Source organism: Carcharhinus amblyrhynchos, chromosome 16 (assembly GCF_965287045.1).
Source record: "Carcharhinus amblyrhynchos chromosome 16, sCarAmb.v2.hapA, whole genome shotgun sequence".
In the NCBI taxonomy this organism is placed as follows: domain Eukaryota; kingdom Metazoa; phylum Chordata; class Chondrichthyes; order Carcharhiniformes; family Carcharhinidae; genus Carcharhinus; species Carcharhinus amblyrhynchos.
In genome coordinates, this window is record NC_137339.1 from 16,822,184 (window position 1) to 16,836,353 (window position 14,170).

Here is a 14,170-nt window from a genome sequence, read left to right on the forward strand (position 1 = left end):
AATTCTGTTGGCACTGGTACACGTATTTTTGCATTTTGTTCATTCTTTTCATTTACATCTTTACATCAAGTTGTAATTCAACACTCTCTGAATTAACTTGAACCTATCATTTCCTTGACACTCACAAATAAAGGAATAAGGCAATAAAAACAAATAAAGGTACTCAAAAGTGCACAAAAAGGTGTCAGAGTGTGGCGACTAGAGGATTTTTACAGTAACTTCATTGCAGTGTTAATGTAAGCCTACTTGTAACACTAATAAATAAACTTTAATGATATAACAATCAAAATAATTAAATCACAAGAAAAAAAAGAGGAACCAGTATTGCAGAAACAAATGCGGTCTTGCATAATTGCAGAATGACAAGTTATTGAATTACTACTCAATTGATGTTAAGGTTATTCTAGGGAAGCCATCATAGTCCCAGAGGGCCACAGGCTACTCTTCCCTTTTGAGAGAGTGCTGACTGGTGGTGATTTAACCCGAGGGTAACCGTATCTCTGGCAAGGACCAAGGTTGGGAATGTTTTGGGTAAAGGTTGCAGCAGGGGATGTGAGGAAGAACACTTTAAAAAAAAACATAGCAAGTGGTAATGACTTGGAAATGACAAGCAAGTATGACACTTTGAACACGGAAAACACTAATGATGGGATCGTGTATCACAGCAACAGGTTGTGTAAAGAAACAGGCAGGGCAGAGTTTTTCAATGTAAATGTGTGCCCAAGTAGTGAATTTGATTCATTTCTTGAACAATCCTTTACTTTTCTATGGGGAAAACACACTCACCAGCATGGCCCAAATGGAAGATGATGGTGCTTGGAGAAAAAGTAAAATTGGAAATGTTGACACCAAGTTTGATCCACTGCAAAAAAAAAAAGAAAAATAAAAAATAAGGTTCAAAATAACTTTCAAAATAATAAGTGCATCTCAAATATATCTCAGTTTAGAATTTAATATTATGCCTTCTTTAAAAGATGTTACCATTTCTGTCTAACATGCAAGGCTTTATACAGCGACAAATGAAAAGGGAAGTCAAAAAAATCCATCAGAGCCATTCATTCTATGATGCAACTTGAAGTACACCACCTTTGTCAATGATATTAATTCCTTAGGATTACATAAAAAGGGATAATCCCGTGGGAGATTTCTCCCCAATTCCTTAGGGAATAGACAAACTGTGGTTAGCCACAGCATATTGCTAGATAGACCCAAATTGACACCCCACCCCTGTCTTCATGTGTGCCGATCCACTTTAGAAGACAATATTACTAAGAAGCAGAAGACCAACGATCACAAAGTGAAACCCTGAAGACACCATCATATTTGCTGTGGGCTTTAGCCATCACCACAAATTCTGATTTTATAATTGCCACTGCTGTGCAGCTTAATGCCTGTAACTACTAATACTTCAATATTTTAATGCTGGATTAGTAGCATTTCATCTCATGGACACCTCGGAGACGTCAAATCTAAGGGTTCTCAAGGTAACTGACAATGATGTTTTAATTAATTATTGCAGACATTTAATTTCAGTGCCAGTCTTTTGCTAGAGTTCTTCCCATGAGGAAACAAGAGTCATAGAGGTTTACAGTATGGAAACAGGCCCTTCGGCCCAACTTGTCCATGCCACCCCTTTTTAAATCTGTAAACCAATCCTAATTGCCCGCGTTTGGCCCATAGCCCCCTATACCCATCTTATCCATGTAACTGTCTAAACACTTTTTATATCCGCCTCTGCTACTACCTCGGGCAGCTTGTTCCAGACACTCACCACCCTGTGTGTGAAAAAATTGCCCCTCCGGACCATTTTCTCTCCCCCTCACCTTAAACCAATGCCTTCTAGTTTTTGACTCCCCTGCTTTTGGGAAAAGATATTGACTATCTAGCTGCTCTTTGCCCTTCGTTATTTTACAAATCTCTACAAGGTCACCCCTAAGCCTCCTACGTTCCAGAGAAAAAAGTCCCAGTCTATCCAGCCTCTCCTTATAACTCAAACCATTAAGTCCCAGTAGCATCCTAGCAAAACTTTTCTGCACTCTTTCTAGTTTAATAATTTCCTTTCTATAATAGGGTGATCAGCACTGTACACAATATTCCAAGTGTGGCTTTACCAATGTCCTGTACAACTTCAACATGATGTCCCAACTCCTATATTCAATGTTCTGACCAATAAACTACTTATTTCTAACTTGGGTTGTTAGTTTAATTAAAAAAAATGATTTGGATTAGGGTTTCTAGACTATTTTTATCAATTTACAATACACCACGTCACACTTGCTACACACCCAATGCCTGCCAAAATCCTACACAACAGTCATGTTTGAGGGTAGAAATTTCTTGGTTGGTGGAGCAGAACAGATTATATCAGATCAGCCATCCACTGAACAGAGCCTTATGTTCAATTCCAATGCAGTCACTGTTTTAAGTCACCACCCGAAACAAATGTCTGTTCCCATAAATCTGCGTACAATTAAAATTGAAAGTCTGCGTTTCCTCCTTATGGTGTTATCTGATTTTGACAGAAGCTTGGCAAACTTTGATAATGAATTTTGTTTTGTTCAACAAGTAAATGCATACAACTACTCTGATTCGACCACAAGTTTGTAGATTTTTTTTATATGCAAGTTAGCAAAATCTCATTGATAATAGTTAAAGCCTTCCAGGCTGTACAATTTAAAATGTTATTACAGTAATTGGATCTAATTCAGTCCTCAATTCTTTATAGTGAAATTGGTCTAAATATTTAGTCAGAATTGTTAGCTCAGCTCATTTCAAACTCCTCTTTAACTGGAGCCTCTCAATCATCACTGAAAGGATACAAACTTTACATGACCACTGTGTGAGAAAAGGTCCTGACATGTTTACACTCCCCATTAAATCTAGGGACAAAGAAAGCAATACTTCACTATACATCATTTATATTGCAGTTTTAAAGGCAATCCCCATCAGTCACGGGATTAAAAGCAAAATCTAAAACCCTAATTAAAGTATAAGAACATAAGAAATAGGAGGAGTAGGCCATCCAGCCCTTCGAGCCTGCCCCACCATTCAATAAGATCATGGCTGATCTGTCGCTGCTCAGTTCCACTTTATTTACTTACTTTATTTATTTACTTACCAGAATTACAAGTAGTAAGAGGGGTGCGAGAACAAGGGCAGTAAAAGTATTGGAGACTGCAATGGGCGGTTTCTTTTCAGGTTCCCGAAAGAGGTGCTATAAAGAGAAAAAAGTTTATTGTATTAAAAAAAAGCAAGCAGTGTTAAAAGATCCATTACTACATTGCAGCTAATGTTACAAGAGATGATGGACCTCTTAATTAAAGAATCAATGCACTTACATCCTATGATGGGCGCTGCTGTAAGTTAGAAGTCTAAAAACACTGCTATTCAAAAATGCCTACATCAACAACGAAATGGATTGATAGGTTTCCAGTGTTAACAGAAAGTGGGCTGAAAACATATTTATAAGATGAATCACTGGATATAAAAGTACAAGTTTCACCTGTCCAACAAAGAAAGAAAGATGGACTGGATAATGAATGGGACACAACATTAAAAGGCAGTAGGGAAATAGATATGGTGGAAGTTTGTCCAGTCACAATAAAAAATTTAAATGGACACAGCTGGAAATATTCAACAAGTCAGGTAATGTGTCGAAAAACAGAAGTCATTGGTTTGGTTTTAAAACCTTTCCTCTGGATCTGAAGGTATTATAAATAGGAACATTTAAAAAAGGGACATGGATTCAGAGAAAGTAGAAAGTGCACATGCCACGTGAAGTGCACTTCTGTGCAGAACGGAGATGGTGAAAAGGCGCACTGGTAGCACAAAAAATGAGGCAAAATGAGAGAAACTGAAGAAATAAAAGACATATCGGAGACAATCAAGTCTGGATACATACCATTACTCTATAGACTGCTGGAAGAAAGGATGGTCAACACCACAGATGCAGATCACCATGCACTACATGCCAACATGAGATATCTACTCCAAAATCAACCTGCCCCTCCTGCCATGTCAGAAATGTTCTCCAAGCATCCTCCAAGGTGGCCTTCATGACACACGACAATACAGAATCGCTGAGCAGAAACTGATAGCCAAGTTCCAGACATGTGAGTTCGGCCCCAACCGGGATCTTGGGTTCATGTCATACTATCTGTAACCCCCATGACTTGGCTGGGCTTGCAAAATCTCACTAACTGTCCTGATTGGAGACAATACACCTCTCTTTAACATGTGCTTAACCCTCTCTCCACTCACATTGTCTGTACCTTTAAAACTTTATTACCTGTTAAGACTTGCATTCCAACCATTATTTTGTAAACTGAGTTTGTGTCTTTATATGCCCTGATTGTGAACAGAACTCCCACTCACCTGAAGAAGGAGCAGCGCTCTGAAAGCTTGTGGCTTGTGCTACCAAATAAACCTGTTGGACTTTAACCTGGTGCCCAAAAATGGCAGCTCACATAGAAGCATGGAAGAAAGGAGCAGAAGGCCATTTGGCCCTTTGAGCCTGCTCTGCCACCATTCATTACCATCTTGGCTGATCATCCAACTTAATAGCCTAATCCTGCTCTCGTAACCAGTAACCCATGTTACCCATTTACTGCCTAAGATAAGATGGCAATGAAGTTGAGATCTGAAGTTGTTAAATTCAAATTATAAGGTCAGAGAATTGCAAAGTGCCTAGTAGAAAAACAGTAGGTTAGCGGGCGTGGCAGATTCAATTTATTACTCAGAAATGTGAAGTAATACATTTTGGAAGGAAAAACAAGAAATGTGGAAATAATGTTAAATACAAAGGCACTGATGGATATCAATGAACTGAGCAAACAATAAACATAAATCTGTAACTTCTTGAAAGCGGAAGGGTATGTACATAAAGCGATTAACAAACAATAGCATTTTTGGTTTTGTAAAATAGGGACAAACAATAAAAAATAATGGCAAATTTACAGTTTTGAGACCACCAATTATTGAAAAGATAGTAAAGCCACAGGGGGCAAGCATCACAGAACGACGCCAGGAATATTGCACTGTGGTTATGAAGACAAGCTTATTAAGAGGTTGTCAAAAGCTCCATTAGCAAATGGCTGTACAGTACAGAATGCTTTGTCAAAGGGAGTAGCTGAGGCAAGAGAACACTGCAATTAATAAAGAATTGGGAGACATGTTTGACTTGGGACTACTATTCAATGTGGCTTAACACATTTGAATAAGACAGAAGTTTACACAGTACTTTAAATTAAATTTTTGTCCTCTTAAACCTCGGTTAATGAATCATATTGTGTTAATGTGCAATTATTTTGGAGCTTGAGAATTCACTGGTCCACACACTGAAGCACAGATGCTAATAACTTGCAGAATAGAGTTTACATTTGATGAATGGGTTGGCCATGACAAACAGGACATGGATCCTGTTCTATGGTCTTCATTATATATTTGACTTGTGCCATTCTTTGGATAATTAAATGCATCAAAAGTTAGATACAAATTACTTTTAAAATGCATGTTAACTTGATGCATCAATTGGTATTGATAATATCACTAAATCTTTCCTCCTTCCCAAATGTGACATAATCTTGTGTGAAGTGCAAAGTAACCTAGGAGAACATCACATACGGTTTGAGGCATGTAATTAATTCAATTCATTAAGAATTTTAACATTATGGTATGTAAGATAGAGAACATGAACATTTGCGCGCACTATCAAACTCTTGCCATTCTAATAGAGAGTATAGTATTGTGATTAGCTTAACATTTTATTACAACAACATCCGTTCTAAGCAATCTTGATGTGGAGATGCCGGTGTTGGACTAGGGTGGGCGCTGTAATAAGTCTCTTAACACCAGGTTAAAGTCCAACAAGTTTATAGAATCATGAACTTTCAGAGCACTGCTCCTTCATTAGGTAAGCAATCTTCTACAAGCACCTACCTGAATTTCAGGCTTGGGGGCAAAGAGATTCTGAGTCTGTACTGGGGTCGGAGTTTCTTCATCAGGAAATTTAATTGCAACATCGGCCTATGAAGAAAATTTTTAAAAATCAAACATTGATTCTAGATTCACTGTACTGTTAAAAAAAATTACATATCAAACGCCTAAGGGACCATTTGTCAAAGGGGTAAGTGTTAAGGAGCACCTGAAAGGAGAGTTGGAAAGTTGCAAGCTAGAAATCTAATTAGTGCAGTGAAAACCATAAGAACCCAGTACTTACAGGCTTGATATTAAAAGAATAATTAACAATAAAAAGTCTGACAACAGCAACTTTCAGAGTAATAACTGCTGCAAGCTAATTTTTCTGAAGCACTGGAGAGAAACCACGTCTCTTCAATGGTTTTGTGTGTGACAGATTTCACATTCTTAGTGAGGTATTTTAACTCTGGTCTCCAATCAATTTTTTTTTGTGGTTTTGCACAGAACATCATAAAATAAACTTTTGAGCTCTAAGTATTAGGCGTGACAAATACATTGCTCCTACATTTTTAATAACATCAAACATTTCTTCACAGAACTCTGTGGAACTGCAGATGTACTGGGAAAGTGATTGGTTTTTTACACCATAGCTATTCTTCCATTTTTAGTTCCTTAATTTTAGAAAACAGAGTTCAAAAACCTAAAGGATACATTGAATTCGGAACAATAACAATCCAATGCATTTGAAAGGGATTCCCTTGGACTTGTCATCTAGGGCGGCATGGTGGCACAGTGATTAACACAGCTGCCTGACACAGCCAGGGTGCCAGATTCAATTCTGGCCTTGGGTCACTTTCTGTGTGGAGTTTGCACTTTCTTCCCTTGTCTGCTTGGGTTTTTTCTGGGTGTTCCGGCTTCCTCCCACAGTCCAAAGATGTGGGGGTTAGGTTGATTGCTAAATTGACTCTAGTGTCAGGGGGATTAGCAGGGTAAATGTGTGGGGTTACAGGAGTGGAACCTGGGTGGGAGTGTGGTCACAGACTTGATGGGCCAAATGGCTTCCTTCTGTGCTGCAGGGATTCTATGATCTCATCCTATGAAAAGCATTTAACAGTGAAAATATAAGATGTTAAACTTCTCATGGAGATGTCAAATTTGGATTAGAACATAAAATGAGCCAGAATGATATATTTTCTTATCTAGGGTCAAACCCTTGATTCCGACTAACTCAATAATGTAGTCTGTTTAATATGGGATTAACTACTAAATCGATTCGAATTTCTGATTTAACAAAACATGTCCAAAGATGTGCAGGTTAGGTGGATTGGCCATGCTAAATTGTCCCTTTGTATGCAAAGATGCATAGGTTAGGAGAATTAGCAGGATAAATATAAGGGGTTACAGGGATAGGGCCTGGGTAAGATGTTCTGTCAGAGAGTTGGTACAGACTTGATGGGCTGAATGGCCTCCTTCTGCACTGCAGGATTCTATATGCATAAATGTTATGTGGAACTGACGTGCAGTTACTCTTCCAAAATAACTTTCACTCGGTGCTCAATCAGGTTTAGTTCTGACTGCACCAAATCATGGAACATTTTCTTCTCTTGTGCCATGGTCTGTAGTCCTTCCACTGATAACCATTGAGTATAGAACATTTGATCTCATGAGAGTCACGCAGCAGAAGAATGTTCAAAATAGGAATGTCATTTAGTGACAAATCGATATAGAAAATGGTACTGTATCAATGATAGTATATTCGGTAAGCTTTAATGCAAAAGATTTGCTGAGTATAGTAGGCGTTCAGTGCAAGATCAAAAGGAGTGTTCAAAAATGTTAATGGCCACATTTTAGGTTTCACTTCATGTGCAATGGAGAACAAAATTAAAACATGTTCACATGAATAAACAAGAATTTGTTGATAAATTGTGGTAGTTTTGGAAAGCAAAAACCTTTTTTCAGCCAGATGCAAAACAGTTTGGTAATGTCAGCACATGGCAAATTAACCAGATGATACAAGGTGCATACATTACATTAAGCCATTACTTGGAACGGCTTGACTTTAAACTTAGCAGTATTAGAGTAAACAAAAATACAGGAATCGCAGAACTTTACAAATTTTCAAATCAGTCCAACAAGTCAAAAGAATGACTGTGGATGTTTAAAAAAAACAGCGTAGGAGTCATCTTCATTTGTATTGCCATTACACACATTGTAGAACATTTAATCATTTTCAATCAGAGAACACAGACTTACCAGGTGCCACAAAATTGGGTTTTCAAGTGTTGCATCTCCAATTATCAAAAACAGTGAATACGTTCCAGAGACTGAATTAAATTCAGATTTTCTCTCAGCCACATCCAGGTCAAATTTGTACACTTTTTTGCTGTCGGGTTCAGCCACAAATATCACTTCCTGATCAGTCTTCTGATTGTAGAGTCGGACGAAAGTCTAAAACATACAATGTACCTCAGCATTTAACGATGTACGAGTAAAGTGTTGACAAGGTCAGCATTTTACTTGAGATACAACAATCAATCGCTGCGTAGAAAATATGGCATTTTGCAAAACTGACCCTTACAATCCCACAAATTAAGAGCTCTGCAGTTTGTAGATCTTGCTGCTATGGCAGGAAGTTTTCAATTGTCAATTTTTTAGTACCAGTGTGTTTCTCATTCCAATTTCTGATTTTTTTTCTTGGTTTCACCCTTCTGTTCCCTCCCATTGTTTAGCTTCTCTTCAATGTCATAGAATACTACACTGCAGAAGGAAGCCATTCAGCCCATCAAGACTGACTGACCACAATCCCACCCAGGTCCTAACTCTATAACCCCATGCATTTACCCTAGCTAATAACCCTGACACTAACGGGCAATTTAGCATGGCCAATCCACCTAACCTGCACATCTTTGGACTCTGGGGGGAAACTGGAGCACCTGGAGGAAACCCAGAGAGACAAGGCAAGAACGTGCAAACTCCACACTGGCAGTGATCCAAGTCAGGAATCAAACCTGGGTCCCTGACACTGTGAGGTAGCAGTGCTAACCACTGTGCCACCTTGTTGCCCCATGTCAAAATGAACCTTTAATTGTTCATCAAAATTATTCCTTTAAATTACAGTTCAAATACAATTTGGCAAGTGACAATTGAAGGGACCACCATAACAATTTCTGGGATGTTGGGGGAGTGGGGTAGAGATGGATAGTACCGCTTATATAGGTGTTTGATGGTGATCTTCTTAAGTGACAGAGATAAAGGGGCCACATGACCTACATTTGATCCTAATTATATTTTTATAGCCAAGATGTACGATCACTCGTGAACATCCCCATGAATTTATGCAAAATTCTAGTTTCAACCTTAAATCTGGAAACAAGGCATGGCTGCTCCAAAAGCGCAACAATTCTTTAGAAGGATAGCTCAGAGATTCAGACCTGTGAAAATTATTAATCCTTTATTCACTAACGGACAGCTTCAGAAATAGTAAGATTCTTAATAAAGTTGGAAAGATATGTTGCTATATTCAGATAAATTGAAAGAAAAGGAAGCCATGGAATCGACTTTAAATAACAACAGCAACATTTTCTGGACGGAAGTCAGATTTAAAAACAGAAAATGATAGAAATATTCAGATCAGATCATTTGTAGATTGAAAAAGGTAATGATTCAGGTTGATGACTTTCTTTCCAGACAATCAGTCATAATGCCCTCATGTACGATGTACGTTTGTTTGGCAAGACCATTACTTTCCTTTGGAAATACTAGGCTGAGTTTTCCGGCCCATTACCGACAGGCTAAGAGTTGGGAGGGTTAATAACATGGTGAGGAAGATGGCAGGAGGAGAGCCTGTTATCTTCCTGCTGCCACAGCATATTGTCAGAGGTGGATGTTTTGGTGACACCGCTTGTAGTCAAATAAGGGCTACTTTCTGCCCAAATGAGCATTTTGCTCACGTTGAGATGGTCTCCCAGGGCATTTGAGGGAAGGGGGATTGGTGGGGGGGAGGGGGGGGGGGGGGGTGGATTGGTGGGGGGGAGGGGTGGATTGGTGGGGGGGGGAGGGGGGGATTGGTGGGGGGGGGAGGGGGGGGATTGGTGGGGGGGAGGGGTGGATTGGTGGGGGGGAGGGGGGACCTTCCTTGAAAAAGGCGCTTTGTGATGTACAGTGCAGTGGCCCAACAATGGCAATGGCCGTCCTTCAGCAATGCGCCACTGCAGCACCACAAGCCCCCACTCCTGAAAGCTGGACCATGCCTTCCCCAACCAACTAACCTTTCTCCAATGAGATGCCCTCTGTCTGGAACTGCAACCTCATCACTGGATACTGCCAGCGGTAGCACTCCTTTGATACTGGCCCTCTCAATGCACTGGCAGGTTGAGGGCAGGATGCCATCCTCAATTGGTTAGCAGCCTCTAACTGGCTGCTACCAGCAATGTATTAATTACCCTGCAGTGCCAGATCACCTCCTGCTTCTGGCCCCTGCAATGTGGCTTTCGGGTCCCCAAACAAAATCTAGCCCATTTTAGATGGTACTTTGAAATAAATTTGAACACCCAAACACATTAATTCATGGTCTACTGTGTGTGTTTATGTGTCAGTTTGTTATGGTTCTCGAATAGAAAATCTGCAAATCATAAACCAATGACACCATTCCCCCCCCAACACACACAGCAATACATCCTTTTTAAACAACACAAAATAAATAGCTACTATTAAACCAAATAGTATATACCTGGTGTGGAGTAAGTTCAGCTCCCGTGTTCACATCAGTTAATTGGAAAGATAAAGCAAAGTTCTGGTGACTGTCAGCAGCAATAAGTCCCTTGGACTTTGATGGATAAACCACCCTGTTGGAATTAAAATTGAAAACTAAATTTTTAAAATAACAGCATTCTTAAATAAGTGAATCTTCAGGAACATCAAATTAATTCCAGAAACAGCAGCCATATTACAGGGAGTTCAGCAAATGTAATAGTTTGTTTTACCTGGTGGTCTTTGGTGCAATGCTCTGATCTCTGTCGACTACTGAAAGGTCAACATTAGTGATATCAACTTCAGTGGCAACCTTGACTTTTAGCTAGATTGGAAAGTTAGATGAGTTAGAGGCTTATAAAACACTACTGGTTAGGATTGAAAAAGTAGCATAGACATGTAGTTTTATTGACACGTCAATACAAAATCTTTATAAAAATGGAATTTTATTAAGACCTACATTGTTGTGGGCAACAATTTACTAGAAGCTAGCCAGGGTACCAATTTCAACAGCTTTTAAGACAATGAACTGAGGTCACAAACACTCCCCTCTATTCGGGTTTTGTCACAGCAGATGAATCACTAAAGTTCAGTGACAAGACTAATCCTTAAAAAGTTAGAGGGATGTTACTTCTCATGGCACGCGGGTTAGAACATTATTCTAAGCTTATTCATTTTTAAAATGTGCATGTTTTAAAGGGCAAAACTAGAATCAAAATACTGCAAGTTCTCATTACTGAACTGATAAAAAATTGGACAGAAATGCTCTGGAGGAACATGGAAATATTGTTTACCAGCCAGACCACCACAGTGTATCGGGCCAGAAATAGAGATACTGATGTTACAGTACTTGGTAACATAGCATAAGGACACCTCTCTGGCACCATTTTAATTCTTTAATTTTCCTTACATGGCAAATTATCCGATAGTCATACAGAATGGAATCCAATCATTTCTCTATATTTTATCAAGTTACTCGGTTCATCCGCTCATATCAGCAAGCAATGATAAACGTATCCTGCTGGACAGGGTTTCAACTTATCAGTAAAGGTAAAATTAGGAAATTAAGGAAAGGAACCATAAATTGCAGAGCAGAAAAACTATCCTAAAATCTTGTTTGCAAAATTAATGGCGCAGAGAATTAATAAATTCCATAACTCTGTTGGGTAGCCCATTTCTCCCCTTGGCCACAACACCATTTTGCGATCTCCAAGTGAAGTGCCAGGAAAGAGCAGTAATGGTAAATTTGTCATTTAAGTGCATTATGGCACATTAAAGTTTTGGCCTTGCAGATATCCCAGGCTCCAAATATTTGATAAGTATACCAATGAATCTGAACTGTGAGAACTCTGAAAAATACCCAAGTTAAACTCTCAACGTTGTTCTTGCATTTATTTTCTACAGCATTTAGAAAAAGATCAAGTACAGTCTTCTCATTCTCACCATCTCCCCAAGTTGCCAAACCTGATTGAATTCAGGATTATGGGCTTTACAGTACATTAAATCTTCTGATAAAATATCTGTTGTGGCAACGTCAATTAACATCTATTATCAAAATTACAGACTCGATTTACTTTGTTTTACATTCCTAAATATAGCGAATAACGAATTTGTAATTGCTTCTAAGATTATCTTCAGCTAGTACATTAACGACCTGGAATTGCCACTGTGGGAATTAATGCTGAAACATTTTTGTTTAAACTACTTCCCTGTCAAATTCTGCTGGCTCCCTGAAAAATTATAAGTTGCAACAGCAACCATTTTCTTATACACTCACACCAGCCCGCAGATGTGAAAGAATTGACTCAAAAGTGCGAAAGCACATCAAAAACACATTCTGCCTTCAAACAATCCTGAGCAGTACATTTACATCAGTCCATTTAAGAACGATGTCTACCAGGAAATGATTATTCTGTCCTCGTACAAACATCTGCACAAAGAATTGAAATGTCTGAGCTTTCCGAAGCTGTATTGCTGTGTCTTTTCAATGGCATCCTGAAAACCAAATGTACCATACACTGTTTCAGCTTCTCACTGATCTATTCCACAGTAACTTCATGGCAGTGTTACTGTAAGCCTACTCATGACACTAATAAATAAACTTTAAACACAAAACAAACGCTTTGCCTTCTCCCATTGGTGTCTTATGCTTTTTCTAAGTCCCTTATTTGCTGTGCAAGTTTCTTCACTCTTCTTTGTGTTTTGAAATCTCTCTTGGCTTCCAAATATTAATTTATTGCTATTCTTAACTGCTATTCTTTTTTCATTACTGTATTTATGGCTTAAGGTACATTACAACGGGCTGGATTAAAAATAGGTACCTGTATTAGGCAGAGAAATTTCCCAGGAACTGGTGAAACACACTAAGCAGAGAGTGAAGACTAGGGACTCGGGGGAAAGAGGGAGCAAGAGAAAGAAAACTAAAGCATAAACCAAGGGAGATGAGATTAGTGTACAGGATGCAGCAGACATAGCAAGCCAAAGCCAAGGTAGAAAGATTAAATATCTGGAAGTACTCAGAAACAATTTCTGGGAGCAAAGAATGGGTTGGTTGAGACACAAAATTGTTGAAGAAAGGGGATTGTTGAGCTGAGAGTACTCAGCCTGGAACAGCCGCACAAATGAAGTTTGGGTTCAAGAACATAACATGCAACAAATTACACTAAATTTATTAAATACTAGCAGATCTGCCTTTTAATATTTATGAATGTGTTTTAAAAATATTCAATATCACTTATAATGATGCACCTACCTCCACATGGTTTCCTATAAATCGGCTATCACCCTCCACATTGACAGAGAAGTCATAATATCCACTTGGTGGCTTTACCTCCATAAAATTTAATTCAAAACTATCACTAATAAAAAAATGAAAATTATAGCTGTTATTCTTCAATGATCAGCAAATATTTAAAAGCCATTTGTTGTAGGTAAAACGTCAATGACTTCTTGCATTAATTCAAGAAGCACTGGTGTGTGCGCCAAGTTCAATATTTTTGCACTTTGTAACAGGCAATTACCTGAATGAAGAATTAGTTCCAATTGAGTAACAAAAACATGTATGCATGTGCTTAAAATATTTTTAAAAGTACAGTATTTTCTTCCCATTCCATCGAACAGCTTCACCACAACATGCGCTATTCCAGAATTAGGATGGGCAGACAGCCTGATCCTACTCAGTAGTTTAGTGATATTGTCATTGAATTGTAATCCAGGGTAATGCTCTCAGGGCCTGGATTCAAATCCCACCATGGGAGATGGTGTAATTTGAATCCAATAAACAACTGGAATTAAAAGTCCAATGAAACCATGGTCAATTATTGCTAAAAACCACCTGGGAAGGAAATCTGTTGTTTTTACCTGGTCTGGCCTACATGTGACTCCAGCAATGTGGTTATTTTTAAATGCTCCCTGAATACACCTAGCAAGTCACTCAGTTCAAAGGCAATTAGGGATAGGCAATAAATGCTGGCCCAGCCAGCGATACTCAAAGTGAGTGAATGAA

At 38.7% G+C, this 14,170-nt stretch overlaps 1 protein-coding gene across 2 annotated transcripts in view; it reads right to left on the minus strand.

The window, feature by feature from the left end:
- Positions 1-14,170, minus strand: part of rpn2 (ribophorin II) — a 46,683-nt gene that overhangs the window by 11,930 nt on the left and 20,583 nt on the right. For both annotated transcript variants that reach the window (XM_080204765.1, XM_080204764.1), the window contains exons 9-15: positions 13,418-13,523; positions 10,899-10,990; positions 10,646-10,760; positions 8,170-8,364; positions 5,938-6,024; positions 3,119-3,214; positions 787-862 (exon numbers count right to left, since the gene is read on the minus strand). In XM_080204765.1, the coding sequence (XP_080060891.1) occupies positions 787-862; positions 3,119-3,214; positions 5,938-6,024; positions 8,170-8,364; positions 10,646-10,760; positions 10,899-10,990; positions 13,418-13,523 (767 nt within the window). The remainder of the gene's footprint in view (positions 1-786; positions 863-3,118; positions 3,215-5,937; positions 6,025-8,169; positions 8,365-10,645; positions 10,761-10,898; positions 10,991-13,417; positions 13,524-14,170) is intronic.